At 42.3% G+C, this 24,640-nt stretch overlaps 1 protein-coding gene across 1 annotated transcript in view; it reads left to right on the top strand.

Annotated features, from left to right (window-relative positions):
* The window catches only part of LOC124551296 (luciferin sulfotransferase-like), a 66,883-nt gene extending 49,197 nt beyond the window's left edge, over positions 1–17,686 (top strand). The window contains exons 5-6 of the mRNA XM_047126307.1: positions 5,522–5,616; positions 17,339–17,686. Coding sequence (XP_046982263.1) covers positions 5,522–5,616; positions 17,339–17,650 — 407 coding nt within the window. The 3' untranslated portion in view covers positions 17,651–17,686. The remainder of the gene's footprint in view (positions 1–5,521; positions 5,617–17,338) is intronic.
* Positions 17,687–24,640: the final 6,954 nt, after the last annotated feature.

Below are 24,640 nucleotides of genomic sequence, written 5' to 3'. Positions count from 1 at the left end.
AGACAAATTAGACAGATCAGGTAACCTGGATGGCCAGCTAGACACCTTAGACCAGGTAACCTGGATGGCTAGCTAGAAACCTTAGAGAGATCAGGTGACCTGGATGGCCAGCTAGACACCTTAGACAGATCAGGTGACCTGGACAGCCAGCTAGACTGATCAGGTGACCTGGATGGCCAGCTAGACACCTTAGACAGATCAGGTGACCTGGATGGCCAGCTAGACACCTTAGACTGATCAGATAACCTGGATGGCCAGCTAGGCACCTTAGACAGATCAGGTTACCTGGATGGCCAGCTAGACACCTTGGACAGATCAGGTAACCTGGATGGCTAGCTAGAAACCTTAGACAGATCAGGTGGCCTGGATGGCCAGCTAGACACCTTAGACACCTTAGACAGATCAGGTGATCTGGACGGCCAGCTAGACATCTTAGACAGATCAGGTGAACTGGATGGCCAGCTAGGGCCGTGACCAGACTGATCTCTGCTATCTACTCTATCAGACTCGAAGATCGTGTAAATGTGTTCCAAGGTTTGGCTCGCTGTATGGACAGCTGCTCCATCCTGTTGGAAGTAACTTTAGGTCTTTCCCTCCTCCGTTAAAGTTGCCAGTGGTTTCAAATGGCTGGCAATGTAACTCGCTAAACTCTGTGTCTGATGAAAGAAGATGGGGCCAATAGTGGAGCGTGCAGATAGTGCACACCAAACCTCAACTTTCTGATCATGCAGTGGTGTTTCGTGGAAGGTATGCGGATTCACCGCTGCCCAAAGCTTGTGGTTCTGTGAGTAGACATAACCACTCAGGTGAAACCAAACTTAATCAAACATAAAGATCAGATCCATGACCAAGCCATTCATTGTTATCTCAGCGAACAGCCACTCACAAAACTGGAGGCGCTGAGGAGAATCTGCTGGTTTGATGTACAAACAACAGGCACTCGGTAGGGAGACGCGTGCAGGTCCAGGTGGAGTATTCATCTGCACGATCGATGTGGTACGTCATTCTCTTGCAAGAGGTATCGTATTGATTTGACAGGACTCTGAAGCATTTTCTGGTGAACTGCAGGCACATTCTCTGGTGTGCGGGCACATTTAGAAATGTTTTTTGACTTGCTCAAAACAGATCCTGTCTGACATCATTTTCGGACAAAGCGTTTGCACGACACTCTTTGCTACCACTTTGACACCATTAAACTTCTCAGCAAACAAGTGACCACACCGTTTCCACGACTTTGTTGTCACATAACTTAAAACCACCGCTGCTTCAATGTGAGTACCATCATCCTTTTCAACCCACTCTTGACACAGTCCGAACTATGCTCTGAAACGGTGTGCATCGCATGGCGCGCGTACATGTCGTGTGCGCGTCGCAGGCCGTGGTTGTACGCATACATTCACGCCCAGTCGTGTCAGTTCGTCTGGGCCATTTCTATTTGCCCCACCCTGTACATTACTGCTGAGTGGAAGATCATCAGATGTTTTCAAACGTTTTGGATTTAATTTTTTATCAATTAATCATTTTAAATCTAATTTTTTCTAATCCTTTGCAACGTCGTTTTCATCATTGTTTTGACAATTTTATTTGCTCTTATTTTTTCTTCCTATCACGCTTTTTTCGTTTGGAATCTGCCTGTCTTCTCTATACTGTGTAACCAGGTGTCAACCAGGACTGTACATCGATAGGTAATCCATCAGTTCTTATATCCAGTATGTGGATAGTTTAAGCTAACCAATAAAGCGAGAAACTGCACTTTACCTGTAGCGCAGTAACTGACATTTGTCTGTCTTGAGTTTACTTGTGGAGGTTAGCCTCCTCGCTTTGCGCAAAGCGAACGGGATTAATACACTGTAGCCGCAAAGAAACTGGTGTGAGCATGCACGTTCAAATACAGAGATATGTAAACAGACAGAATACCGCGCTGCCATCGGCAACGCCTATGTAAGACAACAAGTGTCTGGCGCAGTTGTTAGATCGGTCACTGCTACTACAATGGCAGGTTATCAAGATTTAAGTGAGTTTGAGCGTGGTGTTATAGTCGGCGCACGACCGATGGGACACAGCATTTCCGAGGCAGCGATGAAGTCGTGATTTTCTCGTACGACCATTTCACGAGTGTACCGTGAATACCGGTAATCCGGTAAAACATCAAATCTCCGACATCGCTGCGGCCGGAAAAAGATCCTGGAAAAACGGGACCAACGACACCTAAACAGAATCGTTCAACGTGGCAAAGTGCAACCACTCCGAAGATTATTGCAGATTTCAATGCTGGGCCATCGACACATGTCAGTGTGAGAACCATTCAACGAAACATCATCGATATGGGCTTTCGCACCCGAAGGCCCAATCGTATACCCTTGATGACTGCACGACACAAAGCTTTACGCCTCGCCTGGGTCCGTTAACACTATCATTGGACTGTTGATGATTGAAAACACGTTGCCTGGTCGGACGAGTCTCCTTTCAAATTGTATCGAGCGGATGGACATGTAGAGGTATGGAGACAACCTCATGAATCCATGGACGCCACATGTTAGCAGGGGACTGTTCAAGCTGGCGGAGGCTCAGTAATGGTGTCGGGCGTGTGCAGTTGGAGTGATATGGGACAGATGAGATTTTCACTCTGTAGCGGAGTGTGCGCTGATATGAAACTTCCTGGCAGATTAAAACTGTGTGCCGGACCGAGACTCGAACTCGGGACCTTTGCCTTTCACTGGCAAGTGCTCTACCAACTGAGTTACCCGAGCACGACTCACACACACACCGCTGCAGAGCGAATATCTCATTCTGGAAACATCCCCCAGGCTGTGGCTAAGCCATGTCTCCGCAATATCCTTTCTTCCAGGAGTGCTAGTTCTGCAAGGTCCGCAGGAGAGCTTCTGTGAAGTTTGGAAAGTAGGAGACGAGGTACTGGCGGAAGTAAAGCTGTGAGGACGGGGCGTGAGTTGTGCTTGGGTAGCTCAGTTGGTAGAGCACTTCCCCGCGAAAGGCAAAGGTCCCGAGTTCGAGTCTCGGTCCGGCACACAGTTTTAATTTGCCAGGAAGTTTGATATGTGACACCTGATACGTCTAGATACGACTCTGACAGGTGAAACATTCGTAAACATCCTGTCTGGTCACCTGCACCCATTGATGTCCATTGTGCATTCCGATGGACTTGGGAAATTCCAACAGGACAATGCTAACCCTACACGTCCAGAATTGCTACACAGTGGCTAGAGGAACATTCTTCCGCTGGCCACCAAACTCCTCAGCCATGAACATTATTGAGCATATCTGGGATGCCTTGCAACGTGCTGTTCAGAAGAGATCTCCACCCCCTCGTACCCTTACAAATTTATGAACAGCGCTGCAGGATTCATGGTGTCAGTTGCCTCCAGCACTACTTCAGACATTAGTCGAGTCCATGCTACGTCGTGTTGCGGCACTTCTGCGTGCTGATATTAGGGGTCCTGCAGAAAGTGTCATCACTTCTGTCTCTATGCTGTTCATTTTTGGAACACAATCTACGATCAGCTTAGAGACTTCAGTGATGACGCTTTCGGCAGGATCTGACCATCATTTTGCAAGACAATGCTCAAGCACATACAGTGCAAGCTGTTACTGATTTGTTTGACTGATGGGGCTGGTAAGTGCTATATCACCTACTGCACTCCCCTGACTTAAGCCCTCGTGAGTTCAACTCGATTTCTAAACTGAAGGAAACACTTCACGGCATTCGCTTCAGAACTGCTACAAATTGGTCGGGCAATAGACCGCGCCGCTCGAACTGTCAACACAACTGGCACTGCTGAGGGTATCCTACGACTTCCACATCGTTGGCAACGGGTTATACACAATGCTGGTGACTACTTTGAAGGTCAGTAAAACTTTGAAACATGTATCTATTTTGTACGAGCTGTAAATAAATAGTTGCCACTATTAAAGTTCCAACCCTCGCATCAAGCCGGAATTCAATCGCTTGCCACACATTCTGCAACATGTCTAGTGTGATTGTGCCAGCGGCAAGTCTGATGCGTTGTTGCAATGTCACAGTAGCGGATACCACTGTTTTTTATAATCTTTCACGGACCCCAAAAGAAATAAACCTGAGAGGGTAATGTCAAGTGACTTTGGGGGGCCATGGAATTGGGTCGTCTCTGCCAACCGCCTGTTGCGTAAGATTTCAATAAAAAAATAGAGGGCTTTTAGAGCCAAATGAGGCGGAATGCCAATTTGCTGAAAGACAATGGTATCTAGCATATCCTGTAGGTGGGGAACAGCATAATTCACCAACATACTCCGGTAAACATATCCACATACATTGCTTTCGAGGAAGAAACACGGGTCAACCACTCGATCACACATTAACATACACACACATTAAGCTTTGCACTGTCGTTGATGTATTCTCATTCTCCATAAGGATTTTCTGATCCCCAGATCCGGGCATTATCGCTGGTAACTGAACCACAAACGTGAAATATAGCCGCATCGGAAAACCAAACACGCTTCAATAAATCTTTGTCCTCAACGAAACGGTTCAGCATGTCCATCGCAAATTGTTGACGATTTGGGCGATCATCTGGTTGCAAATCCCTGAACAATTTGTACCTTGTAGGCATACAATTTAAGATCTTTGCGAAACATTTTGCGCACTGCACTCTTTGTCACTTAAAGCTCATGTGAAGCTTGTCTACTTGACTTCTGTGGCGGCTCCGCAAGTGCGACTTGAGCAGCCTGCACAGTCTCATCAGAAACAGATGGTCTGCCGCTGCTTGTCAGTTTCTGAACCGACCCCGTAGATAAAAAAGTTTCCATCCATGACTTGACATCAGGTGCTTTCTTCCCATGATGGAACACAAACTTTCTGTGCACAGTAATCAGTGATTTGGTTTCTGCTAACCACACAACACGCTGAGTTTTCTCCTGGCGGGACCATGTAACTCACACAGCGCTTCTTGTAGCGAAATTGTTGAATGAGACACAGCTGTACAGGAAGTTCATAGCTTCCCTAGTAGCCCTATAGCAAAACAAAAAAAATTGTTACCATTCTAAATACGTTTTAAAATAAAATCCGTGAAATACAGGCTTCAACTGCAACCAAAGTAATCCAGTATGACGTCTGCTACGGAAGTGATCATACATCTCATAGTCCACATTCCCCTCCACGACCAGAAAATTAGACGCTTCTGATGCTGGCTTCCACGCTTGGGGAATGCTCCACAACGCGAAATTCCACATTTTGACGTCACAAAACTCGTCGACTTTCATGCCCATGTTCAGTGTGAGGACAGATTAGAGCCATACATAGTATTCTGTAGGCAGTCAGTTTGAAAGTACCTTTCTGTGTTCCTTCCACTTCAACTGACTATCATTGTTCATTCCTAGGAATTTTGTATTTGTTACATAACCTATAGCAGTGCAATCTACATTTAATTAAAAAGTGTCATTTTCTCCTCTTCAGACTTAAATCTGTTGTATTTACTGTCCTTATGTTAAATGCATCTTTATGATGTGTGGTGTTACCTGCTTTCAGCTATGTACAACCCTTTCTGGACTCATGTCCTAGATTTCTGGAACATCAGGAACGAGCCAAACGTCCTCTTTTACAGCTATGAAGATATGAAGGCGGTAAGTACGTATCACCATAAATTAGTCAACCTGCGCCGGCCGCTGTGGCCGAGCGGTTCTTGGCGCTTCAGTCTGGAACCGCGCTGCTGCTATGGTCGCAGGTTAGAATCCTGCCTCGGGCATGGATGTATGTGATGTCCTTAGGTTAGTTAGGTTCAAGTAGTTCTATGTTCTAGGGGACTGATGACCTTAGATGTTAAGTTCCATAGTGCTTAGAGCCATTTGAACCATTTTTGAACCTGCCTTACAGTCTGTACCAAAAAAAGGTCTTTTATCGCCAATAACATAGTGTATACACCCATCATTGTACCCTTAGAGCAAGAACCAGTGAAGAAAAACCGAAACAGTTTGTTATAAATTCATCGATAGGTGTCTACGTAGTAACCCCAACGCTGCCCTAACTCAAATCAATAAAATTCGAAGCTGTAAAAGAAAAGAAAGTTAACGTTATGAAGAACACAAACAGAACATACAGCAGTTCTCGTTTACTCAGCCATGCCTCAACAACGGTTTAATACGTCTCTGTCATATTTCAGACATTTAAATATGTTACTGTTGAACCCCCTAATAAGAAAGGAAATTATTGCCCAATTAATTGTTAGTTACGTAAGGTTTTTGCCGAGGTGCTGCACTGTAGGATATCAAGGCCCCCGATGATTAGAACGAACGAGTACATAGTAGGTACATAGTAGTTATTTCATATCTACGCCTATAACCAAATGGATAACCAGTTTCAGTGTCTGTCTAATGGCTTCAAGGGGCAGGAAATTTGAATGTCAGAATTTTATGTAATCATTGACAGAATCAAAGAATTTAAAATACACTACTGGCCATTAAAATCGCTACACCAGTTGACCGGCGTTGCCTGGTGAAACGTTGTTGTGGTGCCTCGTGTAAGGAGGAGAAATGCGTACCATCACGTTTCCGAATTTGATAAAAGTCGGATTGTAGCCTGTCGCGATTGCGGTTTATCGTACCGCAACATTGCTGCTCGCGTTGGTCGAGATCCAATGACTGTTAGCAGAATATGGAATCGGTGGGTTCAGGAGGGTAATACGGAACGCCATGCTGGCTCCCAACGGCCTCGTATCACTAGCAGTCGAAATGACAGGTATCTTATCCACATGGCTGTAACGGATCGTGCAGCCACATCTCGATCCCTGAGTCAACAGATGGAGACGTTTGCAAGACAACAACCGTCTGCACTAACAGTTCGACGACGTTTGCAGCAGCACGGACTATCATCTCGGAGACCACGGCTGCGGTTACCCTTGACGCTGCATCACAGACAGGAGCGCCTGCGATGGTGTACTCAACGACGAACCTGGGTGCACGAATGGCAAAACGTCATTGTTTCGGATGAATCCAGGTTCTGTTTACAGCATCATGATGGTCGCATCCGTGTTTGGTGACGTCGCGGTGGACGCACATTGGAAGCGTGTATTCGTCATTGCCATACTGGCATGATGGTATGGGGTGCCATTGGTTACACGTCCCGGTCACCTCTTGTTCGCATTGGCGGCACTTTGAACAGTGGACGTTACATTTCAGATGTGTTACGACCCGTGGCTCTACCCTTCATTCGATCCCTGCGAAACTCTACATTCCAGCAGGATAATGCACGATCGCATGTTGCAGGTCCTGTACGGGCCTTTCTGGATACAGAAAATGTTCGACTGCTGCCCTGGCCAGCACATTCTCCATATTTCTCACCAATTGAAAACGTCTGGTCAATGGTGGCAGAGCAACTGGCTCGTCACAATACGCCAGTCACTATTCCTGATGAACTGTGGTATCGTGTTGAACCTGCATGGGCAGCTGTACCTGTACACGCCATCCAAGCTCTGTTTGACTCAATGCCCAGGCGTATCAAGGCCGTTATCACGGCCAGGGGTAGTTGTTCTGGGTACTGATTTCTCAGGATCTATGCACCCAAATTGCGTGAAAATGTAATCACATGTCAGTTCTAGTATAATATATTTGTCCAATGAATACCCGTTTATCATCCGCATTTCTAACACTTAGATTGAATATGTAATGGAACGTTCATATACGCTCAGTGGTGGATAAAGCGGGTGGTAGACTGGTTTATTGGTAGAATACTAGGGAAATGAAACTAGTCTACAAAGGAGGTAGCTTACAAATTACTCGTGCGGCACATCCTAGAATACTGCTCAAGTGTTGGGACCTGTACAAATAGGACCTTAACAGGAGATACTGAAGTATACAGGGAAGCGGTACACGAATGGTCCCAGGTTTGTTTGACCCGTGGGAGAGCGTCAAGAGGGTGCTGAAAAAACTGAACTGGTGGATGCGTAAAGACGGACGTAAATTACTCCAAGAAAGTTGTTTACAAAGTTTCAAGAACCGTTTTTAAATTATGACTCTATGAATATACTACACCTTCCTACACATCGCACACATAGGGACCATAAGGACAAGACTGGGTTAATAAAGCACACGTAGAGGTATTTAAAGAATCATTCATCCCGTGCTCCATACGTGAATGGAACGGGAAGAAATCGTAATAGCTGGTACTTTATGACGCACCCTCTGCCACGCACAATATAGATTTAGATGTTCAAAGTTTAACATAGCGAGATCAGCATTATAGTTGGAAACTGCGTATACGTCTCGACGCAGAGTAACTCACACCACGAAAATGAACCACACCATATTCTCCCAGTATTTGCAATTTCAGTTAGCGTTTTGCAACAAACTTCAAAACTTTCCTAACTTTTTCTCGTTTACCTCCTTAACAACAAATATTTAATACATTCACTCATTTGTAAAGTAATCAGACGTTTCAAGCTTTTTGTACACTCCTGGAAATGGAAAAAAGAACACATTGACACCGGTGTGTCAGACCCACCATACTTGCTCCGGACACTGCGAGAGGGCTGTACAAGCAATGATCACACGCACGGCACAGCGGACACACCAGGAACCGCGGTGTTGGCCATCGAATGGCGCTAGCTGCGCAGCATTTGTGCACCGCCGCCGTCAGTGTCAGCCAGTTTGCCGTGGCATACGGAGCTCCATCGCAGTCTTTAACACTGGTAGCATGCCGCGACAGCGTGGACGTGAACCGTATGTGCAGTTGACGGACTTTGAGCGAGGGCATATAGTGAGCATGCGGGAGGCCGGGTGGACGTACCGCCGAATTGCTCAACACGTGGGGCGTGAGGTCTCCACAGTACATCGATGTTGTCGCCAGTGGTCGGCGGAAGGTGCACGTGCCCGTCGACCTGGGACCGGACCGCAGCGACGCATGGATGCACGCCAAGACCGTAGGATCCTACGCAGTGCCGTAGGGGACCGCACCGCCACTTCCCAGCAAATTAGGGACACTGTTGCTCCTGGGGTATCGGCGAGGACCATTCGCAACCGTCTCCATGAAGCTGGGCTACGGTCCCGCACACCGTTAGGCCGTCTTCCGCTCACGCCCCAACATCGTGCAGCCCGCCTCCAGTGGTGTCGCGACAGGCGTGAATGGAGGGACGAATGGAGACGTGTCGTCTTCAGCGATGAGAGTCGCTTCTGCCTTGGTGCCAATGATGGTCGTATGCGTGTTTGGCGCCGTGCAGGTGAGCGCGACAATCAGGACTGCATACGACCAAGGCACACAGGGCCAACACCCGGCATCATGGTGTGGGGAGCGATCTCCTACACTGGCCGTAAACCACTGGTGATCGTCGAGGGGACACTGAATAGTGCACGGTACATCCAAACCGTCATCGAACCCATCGTTCTACCATTCCTAGACCGGCAAGGGAACTTGCTGTTCCAACAGGACAATGCACGTCCGCATGTATCCCGTGCCACCCAACGTGCTCTAGAAGGTGTAAGTCAACTACCCTGGCCAGCAAGATCTCCGGATCTGTCCCCCATTGAGCATGTTTGGGACTGGATGAAGCGTCGTCTCACGCGATCTGCACGTCCAGCACGAACGCTGGTCCAACTGAGGCACCAGGTGGAAATAGCATGGCAAGCCGTTCCGCAGGACTACATCCAGCATCTCTACGATCGTCTCCATGGGAGAATAGCAGCCTGCATTGCTGCGAAAGGTGGATATACACTGTACTAGTGCCGACATTGTGCATGCTCTGTTGCCTGTGTCTATGTGCCTGTGGGTCTGTCAGTGTGATCATGTGATGTATCTGACCCCAGGAATGTGTCAATAAAGTTTCCCCTTCCTGGGACAATGAATTCACGGTGTTCTTATTTCAATTTCCAGGAGTGTATATGGGAGTTCGAATCTCTTAAGGATCCGGGGTATGTGTTTACCGATGAATTACGAAATGCAGAATGTGCATTATGTACGATCACGAAATTTTGCCGCTTGAACATTGGTCAAAATATTGAGCAAGAATCATACATTCACGTCTTACTGTTCATTCTCTCTAAACACTCAGCAACCTGTGTTTAAACACATAATTACTAATCAGTCAGCGATAGCAACGGTAAAAGTTAAGCAAAATATGAGAAATAATTGCAATAACACATAAAATGCAATTTAAAAAGTGCTCAAAAACAACATGTGTAAACGGGGAAAAGCATTTAGTGCAGAGCCTAACATATAAAATGGTTCAAATGGCTCTGAGCACTATGGGACTCAACTGCTGAGGTCATTAGTCCCCTAGAACTTAGAACTAGTTAAACCTAACTAACCTAAGGACATCACAAACATCCATGCCCGAGGCAGGATTCGAACCTTGCGGTTCCAGACTGCAGCGCCTTTAACCGCACGGCCACTTCGGCCGGCCCTAACATATAGAACTGTAACAAAAATATTGTTTGTTCCAAGCTCCTATGCCAAAAAAGTTTCCAGTCCTGACGAATTTTTAAAAAATCGAGAAGTGTGATGGGAACTTTGGCGTGTTGCTGTACGCTTACATAAGCCAGCGGCAAAGACTGGCAATCTGGACAATGTGTTTTTCGTTCTTTACTTTCCACATCGTCCATTCCCTACCTGTGAGAGCTGGGTCGGACGTTGCCCTTAGCACATCAGAAAGTAAGTTACACTCGTCTCCCAGCCCTAATACGAGTTCGCCTTATCGGAAGAGAGTACATGTTACGGGCTTCCTGCAGACAAGATTCTCCTGCGGTACATACATTGAAGCACCAAATGAACTGGTCTAGGCATCCGTATTCTAGTACAGAATACGACAGCAAGTGTCCGGCGCAGTTGTTAGATCGGTTGCTGCTGCTACAGTGGCAGGTTATCAAGATTTAAGTGAGGTTGAACGTACAGTTACAAGCAGCACGCGAGCGATGGGACTCAGCATCTCCGAGGTGTCGATGAAGTGCGGACTTTCCCGTATGACCATTTCACGAGTGTACCGTGAATATCAGGAACCAGGTAAAACATCAAATCTCGCTTAAGAACGGGACCAACGACGACTGAAGAGAATCGTTCAACGTGACAGAAATACAACACTTCCTAAAATTACTGCAGATTTCAACGCTGGGCCATGAACAACTGTCAGCGAGTAAGCCATTCAAAGAAACATCATTGATGTGCTGGAGGGAATTGATACCATGAATCCTGCAGGGCTGTCCATAAATCCGAAAGAATACGAGGGGTGGAGATCTCTCCTGAACAGCAACTTGCAACATATCAATTCCCTCCAGCACTAGTTCTGATATTAGTCGAGTCCATGCCACGTCGTGTTGCGGCACTTCTGCGTGCTGGCAGCGGCCCAACACGATATTAGGTAGGTGTACCAGTATCTTTGGCTGTTCAGTGCATAATAGGTGCATCGCTGTGAGCGAGTGAAATGGCGCGGCGACAGGAAACGAACTGGAGAGTTGAAGTACACGAGACAGCACGACTCTTGAGGGCAAAACGTCTAAACTACACACAAGGAGTATATGGACCAAATTCAATGTCGCAGCCAGCCGTACTGAAACAGTGCCAAGTCCACACGGAGAAAGCGATGATAGTCGGAAAATCTCAGAACTTGTAATATGTAATATGCAATTTCCATCTCATCTTTTCGTTAAGCTACCGAGGGAGGGGCAGGGGGAGGGGGAGGGGGAGGGGGGGGGCAGGTAGAACAGATTTCCTAACGATGAGGACCAACACACAGCGATTCTCGAAAAGCAGCCGATTTCTATTGTCGAGGACTTTACCGATTAGCAGAAAGTTCCAACCGTGGTTTGCAGACACCTGGTAACTACTTTAAAAAAGAGAGTCATGTATCTGTGCCAATTTGATGTGTAGTGCGGCATTCAATAAAAGTCACTCGCCGAGCACGGTGGCGCAGTGGTTAGCAGACTGGATTAGCGTTCGGTAGGACGACGCTTCAAACCTGCGTCCGGCCATCCTGATTAGGTTTTCTGTGACTTTCCTAAATCGCTTCAGGCTTCTTTGAAAAGACACAGCCAGCTTCCTTCACATCCTTCTCTAATCCGATGGGACGAATGACCTCGCTATTTGGTCCCCTCCCCCAAATCAAACCACCAAAAGTCACTTGGCCTGCCATAATAATGTGTATCTTACCTTTCTAAGGACCCTCAAAGATCTTTTTTTGAGCTATATGCGCCACAAGACTGGGATTTGGGGCAGAGGGAGTGCCAAATGGGAATGACTGGGAAGGGATTTATAGTTCCGGTATTCTCCTGATAACCATGGGGGACATCCCAGAGAGCTAGTTCGGAATGGTTTTATCGAATCTACAGTAAAATTGTCTATTGTTGTAGCAGACGAAATCTAGTGTGTGTGTGTGTGTGTGTGTGTGTGTGTGTGTGTTGCTGCAGGATGAAGGCTATGATGCTTCAGGAATGTTCTGAGGCACAGTTTAATTGGACTCCTATCTTCATTCGCAATTTCCCACAAGTTGTATTTTTCAGAATTCAGGTACAAGTATTTCCTAAAGTTTATAAAGCATTGTTCTAATTTTTTTCTGTAACTTGCAATAGTCCATACTTATGTAGTAGACCTAAGCTTTATTGCAGAATCAACTAAATTATAGAAAAAATAACACTTCTACTGGGAAAAAAAATTATAAAATTAAAATGTAAGATGTGATATTGTTTTTCCCTTGTAATATACATAATAGGTGGAATTAAATAGGTCTAGTAGCTCAGCCATCATGTCATGCATATCTGGTAAAAATTTGGTCTCCTTCAAATGTATAACATTGGATTAAAGGATACTTCAATTTTGAGGAAGCATTTTGGAAAAAAAAGTTGCATCAATTTCTTTGTATTTTCTTAAATAACCCTAAGCAGATTCAAAAATATTCAAATTACTTCTAATTTGTTTAGAAAGTGTGCTGCAGTACCTGACATCAACAAAAAATCTGTAAAACATATACATTATAAACAGTGCCTGAAAGAAATAGGTTTTGATTTTTACATAATATTGAACCAGAAAAGTACCCTGTATCCTTAAGGTTGTTTCTTCGCCAGGCACCAAAAGTAACTTCACTGACTGCATTCGAGAAGAAATTTTTTATTGTTTCTCCTTTGTCAGATCGTTTCTTTTCTTTGTTATAGCACTCTTTTTAGAAGTCAAACAATCAGCAAACAAAACAAAACACAGCACTGTACTGTACCGACAGTGACAAACCTAAAGCACCACTTTCCACAAAAGGTTTGCTTGTGAACAAATAAATAGGTGGTGTGCTATGAGTGAGTGGGGATAACGGATCAAAGACCGATACTCTGTACAATAGTTATTTTATTTCAGTTTGTTTATTTTACGAGGCTCGGATTTATGGGAAACGCATAATTCGGAGACTCAAAACACCGAGACTGTATTGTTCCATCTCCTTTGAACCATTTCACTGACATCCGGCGTCTCCTCATACCTTTCAGCCATCGGTACTCTCTCAATGCAGCACTGTGATTGCCGCTGTCCACATAAAACACTTTCACTAACAGCACACGGTCTCTCTTTTCGACATCCATACTGTCACTCACGTTATGGCTTGTCAAATGACAGGGTGGATATCATACAAACAGTGTAAAGCACCAGATTGATACCTTGTGGTCACAATTGAAACTAATTTATTTTACAGCATAAATCGGTTCTGCATTAGCATACCTACCAAGTTATATATCTACATTTATATTCTGTAGACCAACGTAAGAGGCATAGCAGAGGGTGTGTCCCATTGTACCTGTTATTAAGGTTTCTTCCTGTTCCATTCATGAACAGAGCGTGGGAAGAATAATTATTTGAATGCCTCCGTGCGTGTAGTAATGTTCTAATCTTATTCTCATGATCCTCGTGTGAGCGATAGGTAGGGTGTTGTAGTATATCCCCAAAGTGCACATTTAAAGCCAGTCTTGAAACTTTGCTAATAGACTTTCTCAGAATAGCTTATGTCTGTCTTCACAAGTCTTTGCTTCAGTATATCTGTGACAATCTCCTGTGGATTAAACAAGCCTTGAGCATTTGTTGTGTCTAGACAAGACAGCCTAGACACAATGAGAGGAAGCCGAAAGGCACGCGCTACGCTCACGCAGATGGACGTGAGGTCTGAAACAGGATACGTAATGAATGCTATAAAGAAAAGTACGTAGCTGCTGGAATAATTAACTTTAATCCATCCTTTTGGTACATCTGGAGATTGTGGCGATACAAGTGAGACTCTTTAGATACATGCAATGTTACTAATGGCGCCTTGCTAGGTCGTAGCCATTGACTTAGCTGAAGGCTATTCTAACTATCCGCTCTGCAAATGAGCGAGGCTTCGTCAGTGTGCATCGCTAGCTACGTCGTCCGTACAACTGGGGCGAGTGCTAGTCAGTATCTCGAGACCTGCCTTGTGGTGGCGCTCGGTATGCGATCACACAGTGGCGACACATGTCTGCTTGTGTCTGTGTATGTGTGGATGGATATGTGTGTGTGTGCGAGTGTATACCTGTCCTTTTTTCCCCCTAAGGTAAGTCTTTCCGCTCCCGGGATTGGAATGACTCCTTACCCTCTCCCTTAAAACCCGTATCCTTTTGTCTTTCCTTCTCCTTCCCTCTTTCCTGATGAGGCAACCATTGGTTGCGAAAGCTAGAATTTTGTGTGTATGTTTGTGTTTGTTTGTGTGTCTATCGACCTGCCAGCGCTTTTGTTTGGTAAGTTTCATCATCTTTCTTTTTAGCAATATTGAAAAAATATATACTTCATTATCAAGCTGTGATATGAAGGTATAAGATACAAAAGAAATCAATTCTGTGTGCCAGTCAGTTTCCTCATAATATATACAATAGTGAAGAAAAGACAGAAATGCAAAATAATTTTTTTTAGTATTTTAAAGAGATGGGAGAACTGCTACCGAAAAACGAATTCCAGGAATTGAAATAGCTTTGCTTGATTTACACACAGTATTTTTTTACAGTTTAATGACCCCTTACTGTTTACAGAAAGAAAATTGGAAAAGTCATTTTTCTCAAGCATACTGCTATCAGTCACTTCGTGGGAACCACTCGTTACTTTCCTGTGTGGTTTTTCTCTTCCTATTGCTCATTTTTTATTTCTAATTTTTACAATACATCAGATGATTGTTCACTGTTAGGTAAGCCCAACAATTCAACTGCACAACTTCCTGACTCAGCAAGTGATGATCGAAGGGATTGCTGTGTCAAGTAGGATTCTACATATACCAGTCTCTGAATGATGGTCCCTATTTTGACTGGACCAGAGGTGGGAATCTGCCTACACATTGGACAGAAGGCCTGCAGATGGCATAATATATCTCCGAAACTGGTTGCTCAATAAGATAACAACTGGAAATTTAGACGTCTGAAAGGTGTTTTGAGTCAACATCCTGTACTGAAGAGCTGGGGTCCAGCAACCATCTGTAACAAGATGGACATACAGAAACAAAATCTACATGAAATTAACGCCATTTCAGTGCCAGACCAAGAATGCTTCATCTTGTTCATGAATAATTTGCTTCTTTTCTTTGTCTCCAGTCTTCTCATAGTATAGATGACAAAGTTCTACCTCATATTGATGAATTTTTCTATTCGTCAATACGGAATGTGTTTGGCAACCTTCCATGGAATGAAGTTGTCTAATAAGATCTGTGCACCATTAATTACAAAGAACAAGTGGGCCAGTTGGGCCATTTTGAATTTTTCCTGCCATATATTTGGCAGTTCTGCTTGGGAAAGAAAGAAATTTGACAACAATATAAACAGCTCCAGCGCTCTCACTGAACAATTACTCAACTCATTAGTTAAAACTTCCAGTCTGAGATACCATGGTCGATCTGTAAAACTACTTGCTCCTGATGTTTCATTGCCAACTGCGAGCAACATCTTACCTCAGAAGATGTTGCCTGCAGTTGGCAAAGATTTATCAGGAAGAAGAAGTTTTACAGATCGGCCAGAGCCTCTCAGCCTGGAATTTTAACTAATGAAGACATTGGCGATAAAAGCCTACATGTTAATTACTCACCTGTAAATTTTGTTTCCCGTAGACCCTCGTTTATTCTGGAAGCCCTTTAACAAATCTGTGTGACACACAACAAGCGAGAGTGCTGTACCACGAACACTTATCAGATATTTGTCTTTAGCCAGCCTGGTAACAGATGTTAATGCGTCTTCTTATTCCATTTTGAAATGACAGCATAATCTCTGCCAGGCAAACAATTCTAGATTGCAAAGCAGTCACTTAGATTTAGATGGTACATTATGGGTGCCCCAGTCTTTGAAATTACAAAAATTTCTCTGGACAAGTAAGGTTTATACAAATGTGAAAAAATATTGCAAGGTACAACACAGTCATGTACTTAAGAACAAATATTCTAAGCCAATTTAAAAGTGTTGCAGTTGATAAAATGTTGTCAATAACGAACTGAATGATCTATGTATTATGTTATTATTGCACTACACACCAATAATCAGTAAGTAATATCAAAAATCAGTTATTATCTGTAAACATTTTGAAATAGAAACTATTGTCAAGCAACACAAATTTCAATTTTCAAGAGGGAAAATTGTTGTGAAACTAAGGAAAACTCAGTTAATTTGCAAATATCACCTGTTTGTTACTGGAAGACCTTCTGCTATTTCAAGGTACAAGATGGTGCCGGAGTGTCAAAAAACTATGGCTTAACTGTTAACTGTCCAAGGGCACCCATATTGTAGTTTGTAGGGGGTATGGAGGGAGGGGGGGGGGGGGAATTAGGCATGATATAGAGAATTTTTAATATTTCGTATGACAAAGGCATCTTGTAAATAGCAATAAAAAAGTTCCTGTTCCGATCCTGTTAAAATCCTGGGTAAGACTGACTTTTAAATAATTTTCTTGAAAGGAAAATATCTTATTACACTACATTTTTTTCCTTTCCCTGAGAGCTATCAGGCAGTGTGGGTGAGTGAGCCACGGACACCCCCCCCCCTCCCCCTCGCCTCCTGCACCTAGGTATGGACACCCTCCTAGCTGTCCACATATTACATAATCTAGTTATAAAAATATACAGAAGTACGCTTACCACAGAACTTTATAACTGAAGGATTAACAGTATTCTTAAAATAGCTACATTATATTATGTAGCACTTAAATATGTAGAACTCGTAGTATTTACAAACACTGCACAACACTTCAAAATCAGTCTCTAGATTGAGACTGTGATCACAAAACATCATGTGCCCCAAGCTACACTATCTAGTACCACACTCTCCTCCACATGATCTCACTCTTACAGTTGGTAGAATCTGTTCCCTGGATACCATTTATGGCCTACGTATATTTATACAACTTTTACAGGACTTAGCATCTGTGATCCGCAGAGTGGGGGAGTTCCTGGGTAAGCCAGTGCCAGAGGAGCAGATGCCCAAGATTCTGGACCACCTGAGTGTGGAAAAGATGCGTTCCAACCCACACGCCAACCTCCAGGAAGTGGCAGAGTATGTGCGCAAGCAGTCAGGTTTGCCATCGGCTACGGCTGCCGGGAAGCACTTCATCCGGAGTGGCAAGGTCGGTGGAGCACTCAACGAACTCTCTGCTGCTATGCGGCAGAAGATTGACAGCTGGACAGTGGAGTGCCTGCGGGGCTCAGACTACTCCGGCCCTCGGTGAAGAACTATCTTTTGTATTAATGCATGTAAAATATAAATAAACACCTCTCACTCATTTTTACAACGGCTTTTGTTTTCCCCCTACCTGTTCTTATACAAGAGCCACAAAAACAACTGCTGGAGAGCAAACGTCTTCACCGTTGTTGGCTCAGAGAAATGGAGGATTTCATTAAACATCTGGGTAGAAATGAAACTTACTGGCAGATTAAAACTGTGTGCCAGACCGAGGTTCAAACTCGGGACCTTTGCCTTTTGTGGGAAAGTCCTCTACCAACTGAGCTACCTAAGCATGACTCACGCCCACTCCTCACAGCTTTACTTCTGCCAGTACCTCGTCTCCTACCTTCCAAACTTTACAGAAGCTCTCCCGTGAACCTTGCAGAACTAGCACTCCTGAAAGGAAGGATATTGCGGAGACGTGGCTTAGCCACAGCATGGGGGATGTTTCCAGAATGAGATTTTCACTCTGCAGCAGAGTGTGTGCTGATACGATATGATATCAGTGCACATTCCGCTGCAGAGAGAAAATCTCATTCTGGATCTGGGTAGAAAGTTCCTGCAATCTGTCTGACAAGGGGACTGTGCCTACTTGTCATCACAATTGTTCAAACATATAACCATTTAATGTTTAAGAATATGAAGCTGTTCAGAGGGTATTTTTTGTTATCTTCTTTGCATGTTATGAGAGAACAGAGGGCCACGACGCATCTTCCAGCAATTGCAGTACTTGTGTGTTCCCCTCAATTCATCATCCCATGTCACAGTAGAGTAGTTCACTGCTGAGTAAAAACACAGGTTGTGAAAATAAGGCATGACATCAGGGCAGAACAGAAGAAGTGGACTGAATATTAAATAATGTAATTCTTATGTAGGACAAGTAATGGTTCCTATTGTGAAAAGTTTCAAACTGAGAAGTTATTGTACATTATGAAACAATGTACGACTCTGTTACAGAAGAAATACTTCACATTAATTTATAAAATTTTTTGTTGAAATGTTTGGATTCCAGCAGACCCGAGGCTCCATCAGCAAAGAAGTCACACATATTTACTTTGGCATGGCCTGCAGATAATTTAATTGCAGGTGCAGATGTTCAGAGCTATAAAAAGTCAACAATCTCAAATCTGAACACAAGTATATTTTAAAAGGGCAACATTGGACTACCCTCACAGCTTGACTTCTGTCTGAACCTCTCTGCTGCTTTCCAGACTTGGCAGAATCATTCCTGCATACCTCACTGCACTACAGTGGGGGGAGATGAGGTAACATGGCCACAATGGGGAAAGTGGCCAATGCATATTTTTTTGCCCTAAACACAGCTGCTGCCTGCTGAGACATGGTCAAACTAATTCTTGTGTACACATTGTTGGGAGTTTGACAGAGGAAGCTTGAGTTGTTAATTTTTTAGTAAAATCTTTTCTGAATTTTAGTCATCTCATGTAACATAAGTCGTTTGTAATGTTCATTACCTCACTTACACAAAGAGTAATTATTATATTATAAGGTTTTAGTGAAAATTTTATATTCTATTAACTAAACTTTTTAGCCTTATTTCATGAACTTTATTATTACTGTATGACTTATGTTTCAAGTTATGAGCTCATGTTCTAGAATAAAACTGATGCCAAAGATGAGAAGTAAGCAACAATAAACTTGTTAACTTTTGAAGTATCAATTTTAACTTCATTTGTAAAAGTTATTCCTGTTGTCAATTTAGAGAAAATTACAGGTGGATTTGCAAAATTCATTAGGACAGCATTTACAATAACTATGACTAAACATATTTACAAATTTCATTAGGATAGCATTTACAATAACTATGACTAAATGTACATTGGCATGAGGCTAGGCACAGGAATGGAATTTCATTATATGAATGAGGGCACCAAGGTTTTTCTTCTACTTGGGGAGTTGCAATATTGCCCAAAAACGGGTGAATAATTGAACTGAGGTTCTTCATTTGATAATAAATATGGGAATACACACATCTGTATCTTACCTTCTAAAATTTCTATCTGAGTGAGCTTTGCACTCCCTCTATGTGTAGCACTTCTATTTCTATGGTGTATTTTTGGTTTTCAATCATGCAATGATGACTTCTTTCATCCCCCACTTCTATGGTATTCTCTGAGCACAGCTTGACCTCTCAGTGTTGCTAGCACAGAAACATTGACATTTTTGGCAGATGATCTTATCAATTCAGCTTTCCATGATATTTGGTTGTTAGTTTTTAAACTGAAGAGAAATCTACCTACTGTCTGTAGGACATAGAAAAGCACAGAGAAACTCTTCCCTTTTAAAATGTTGCTTATCCTATTTTAAGCATTACCGATAAAAGGAAACTCGACATTTCCTTTCCAATCTACCTATGTTATTCACTGGGTGCAGTAGGGATCCAGCTTGCTTCTTCAGTATTTATTTAGAATTTTGCCAATAATGTTGGGATGAAATTCATTATTTGTTGCTATTGTTTTTATTGCATTGAGTTCCTGGTCTTAGTCTTCTTGGGACTTGGGTATAGAAAGGGGGTGGTGAATCATGTGGTGAAAAGCTGCATGTTTGTAGGCTATAGGATGTTGAGAGGAAGCTGGGACGAATGTGTAAGTAAAGAAGTCTTTTCTGTAAATTTTAAATTTATAGTTGCTATATCCTACCTATAAGCTGATGTTCAGGAAATTAATGCTGGAACTCTCAAACTCCTTGCTGACGTTAATGCTAGTATCCCACTGATTCATATTTTCAATGAACTTGTGGAGTTGTGCAGAGGAACATTTCCTCATATAGGAACTATCATCAACATATCTGTACCAATACACAACATGTTATGCCAATGGTTCACTCTTAAGAAAAGCTTTATGCAACTTGTTCATGAACATTTCAGCTAGCAGAGAGGATTAGGCTGAGCTCATCTGCGTGCTTATAACAAGTCCCTTGAAAGCAGAAACAATACTGGTTACAGTACACTTGTTGTTTCATTTAATGTCAATAACAGTCATGGTAGTCTAACCTAAAATGTTTGCATTTAAAGAAATAATTTGATTTAAACAACATTCCACTATACTAATTATGCTCAGCTGTTCTCCTGGATTAATGTTGTGTAAATACAATGATTGCAACACGTCAATACAGTCTTTCACAGGAATGCTCAAGAATAATCTCAGTACATCAAAAGAGACCAATTTTTGTGTTTGATGGAATCTTCACATCATTTAAGTTGTTAACTAAATCTAAACTGTTCTTAATGCTATATTTTCCAGGAAGTTCAGAATTTCCCTCAAGATGCTGTTGATCTTCCTGGTAATATTTTGTACTGGTGCTTGTATTGCAGATACTTTTGATCAGATTGGAACTTCTGGTTTGTGGAGTTTGGGTAAGCCATGCAGCTGTGGAGCCCTAGAATTCATTCAAAGAATATCCTTACAAACATATTCAGGAAAAATGTTGGAGCACTTGTTTAGTACCTGTTTAGCCTGGTCATTGTATTTAGCTGTGGATCTTTCTGTAGTGTTTCAAGATGCACTGACAATAAATTCTTCATTTTGTTTGTATAATCAGCTTTATTTAGCAAGACCACAGGACCTCCTTTATCCGTTCTAGTCACAATGAAGTTACAGCACAGTCATGGGTTTGAGTCCCTGCACAGCACAGACTTTTAAGCTGCAGAACAGTCTTGTTCTGATACAGCTTGTGAGTTGTGTTCTTATCTTGCTGAAGGTACAGATTCGTTTAGCTGAGCAAATGGATGTGAGTAACTTCTTCACAAAAACATCTCCATCACCTGTCTGAAGACAGTCTGCAAAGAAAATGATAATCCAACTCCTAGATGACAGCAGCAAGACAGATGATATGATATGCAACTTCCAGACTACAGTAGCTCCAAGACAGATGATATAAAATTCAAATAATTCAATGAGCGCTTCCTATCAGTACTTGAAAACATGGGGACAGAAAATGATCTGTCAAAAGCAGGTCCAGTACACTTTCTAAGACAGGCAATGCTTATTCCACCAGCAGACATCAGTTTTGTTAAATAATTTGTTAGAGAGATCACAAAAATAATTCGGTCACTAAAAGCATTAAGCCAAGCACAATCTTGTGCCAGTTTGGTAGTGCTACCTTTCTTTTACCTTTGTGATCAGTCAAGGTGTTTCTCATGAAAGATGAAGATGCAGTAATAACACCCATTTAAAAAATTTGAGATAAGCAACTGACCTGCAGCTATGGATGCATCTCTGTCTTCCCTGTGTTCTGAAATTTTTTTGAGAAGGCTGTTTACAGCTGAATAGTCGAACTACTTTTTAACAACTCAGTTTGGCTTTCACATAGGCAGTATCATAAAATTATTGAGTACGTACCACAAGATTCAGTGCTTGGTCCACTTCTGTTGTCAGTCTACAATACTGATCTATCTGGGGCAGTGGACTCCTCTTGAAAAACTAATATCCACGGATGCAAAGGATATTATTGATAAAGGGCCCAATCACATATATAGCAGACACAGCCATGAGAATAAAAGAAAGGCTTGCAGTCTGTTCACAGCTGGCAGGTTAAACTTTAATCTTGCAAAAACTTGTATTATGAAACTACACACAAATAAGAACGAGTTACAGGCACCAGAAGTATAGGTCAATGGACATGTACACACTGAGGCTCTGTGTGTGAAGTTTCTGGGCATCCAGATGAAGAATTAACTATGGTGGTAGCAGCAGGTGGATACATTGACTGAAAAGCTCAGTTCTGCCTGATCAGCACTAAGAAATTTCTCTCACTCTGTTAACCATTATTATGAAAAGAAGAGACTGCTACTCACCATAAATATGATGTGTTGCAGGAAAGGCACAACGAAAAAACTGTTACACTTCGAGCTTTCAGCAAAAGTCTCTTCTGACAAGAATACACACACACATTCACACAAGCAACCACACTTCATGCACACACGACAGCTATATCTGGCCAAAGTGGCTGGTGATACCAGTCATGTGCGCATGAGGTGTGCTTTTTTGTGTGAATGTGTGTATTTTCTTATCCGAAGCAGGCTTTGCCATGAAAAAGTGAACAGAGATACTGTATAAGAATCTTATGTAAAATTAAATGTTGAAATATTACTACAAAACTTGCCCAGATTATGCAAAATTAAACCAATGTCAACAGTTTCAGACCTCAGCATGATCCAATGATCAGGTTCTTCGAGATTCCAGTTTTGACAAAATTTTAATTAGAATCATTTGGTTATAAAAACATTTGTTTTAAGTTTTCATGAAGCTTTCTCTTTCATTTTTTGAATTATTACACTTTTTTCAAAATCTTAAAAGCACATAACATTAAAATTAGAAATTTCTACCCCTGGAATTACGTTAAGTTTCTCATAAAAACATATGGTAGAATTTTTCATGAAGCTACCTCCTTTACTTTTTGAAGAAGGTGGAAACCAATTTTCATGCCAAAAGCTGCAAAATATGTTAGATAACTTACCATAGTAAATAAGACACAAATCTAAAATGACAGCACTGTATTTGATATAAGTAGTAATGAAACTGTAGTAACTTACACTATGACACTGTAATTTAACAAAAGATACAGAAATTATAAAGAAACTGTTCAGAGGCCACTATCTATGCTTGGTTTTGTTTATAAATGTTGAAGGTTAAAGTTTAAAAGTCATTGGCCTGAGAATTTTATACAATATAAATAGAGTACAGGCATACTTCAAGACAAATTGGGATCATTTTATGTCTTCAACCAACAACAATCTAAATAATTTTGTAAACAAAAAGGGTGCTGGGTGAACACAGCTGCTGACACTGGAAGCAACTTAGGAGAGAGTGTTTCATTTGCTGTCCACACCGTGATTAAGTAAAGATCAAGGTGTTTGAACTTTGGACATTATTCCTCACCATCAACCATATGGAATGTTTTACTCTCTGCTACAGAATGTGCCGTGATTCTATCCATGTCTGTTTAATCCTCGGATGGAGGTATGATGACTGACATGACTGTTTTTACCATTGAATGATGTATTGCGTGTATATTGTGAAACTGTGTAAAAGTGTACCTAACTGGATTAATGATTTACAGGCAAACCTGTCTTTCATTTTCAATGTTCTGTTTCATGTGCCATCTGCTGTATTGAAGAAAAACGAAGGGCAATGTCTGAGATTATTCTCCAACTTTAAGGCAAACAATTAACTTTATGAAATGAGGAATAAAGAGTAGAAATTGTCTGTGAACTTTGTGATGTGTTTAGTACCTTAAAACAAGCTTTCATGATGTTAAAAGCTAGTAAGTACTTGTGCGTGTGAATTTTTGTCAGAATATACTGCTGAGTTAAACAACAGTAGACATTTATTTATTCTCATGGTTTGTCACTCCTCTGCATTGCTCTTAGAGAGTCAGAACACTTCATTTCAGATTTGGCAAGCTGAGAGGTCGACCCATGGACTGAAGACCGAACAGTATGTTCTCCCTTTACTTTCTGGCTGTTCGCACAAATAGCTAGTTTTCTGGCTCCTGTACAAGGATGTGGTATCCAAAAATCACACAACACTATCACACATTTCAACTTGTAAAACTAAAATTAAACAAACCCAAAACTGATATTGAGCAAGGAATTCAAAATCCAAAATATTCAACAACACTGTATAAGGAGAACACAGTCATTTAAATAATTTGTCAAAATGTTTGGATTCTGGAATGTAAATTCCACATAATTCCAAGTTTTATATGTGATACACTTTCTGAGAGAATGTAGATAATTCAGGAACTGAGCAGTGGATGCTCATAGAAATGGACTTTGGAAATATGCAAGCAGCTAAGAGTGGTCGGTGCAGTGCTTTGTTTGAAGCAACTGAGTGGTAGAAGAGCAGGCTTTTCTCAAAGTAGCTGCATTTATCCTAATGTATACGTATAAAGTAACTGTCTTAATTATCAATGTGAGTAGATTAGAATTAATAATGACTTGATGTTAATATTCTTTACAGAAGCACATAGTGTA

Source organism: Schistocerca americana, chromosome 9 (genome assembly GCF_021461395.2).
Source record: "Schistocerca americana isolate TAMUIC-IGC-003095 chromosome 9, iqSchAmer2.1, whole genome shotgun sequence".
Lineage (NCBI taxonomy): Eukaryota > Metazoa > Arthropoda > Insecta > Orthoptera > Acrididae > Schistocerca > Schistocerca americana.
Note: the sequence above shows the minus strand (reverse complement) of the source record. Positions and strands in the feature narration are given on the sequence as shown.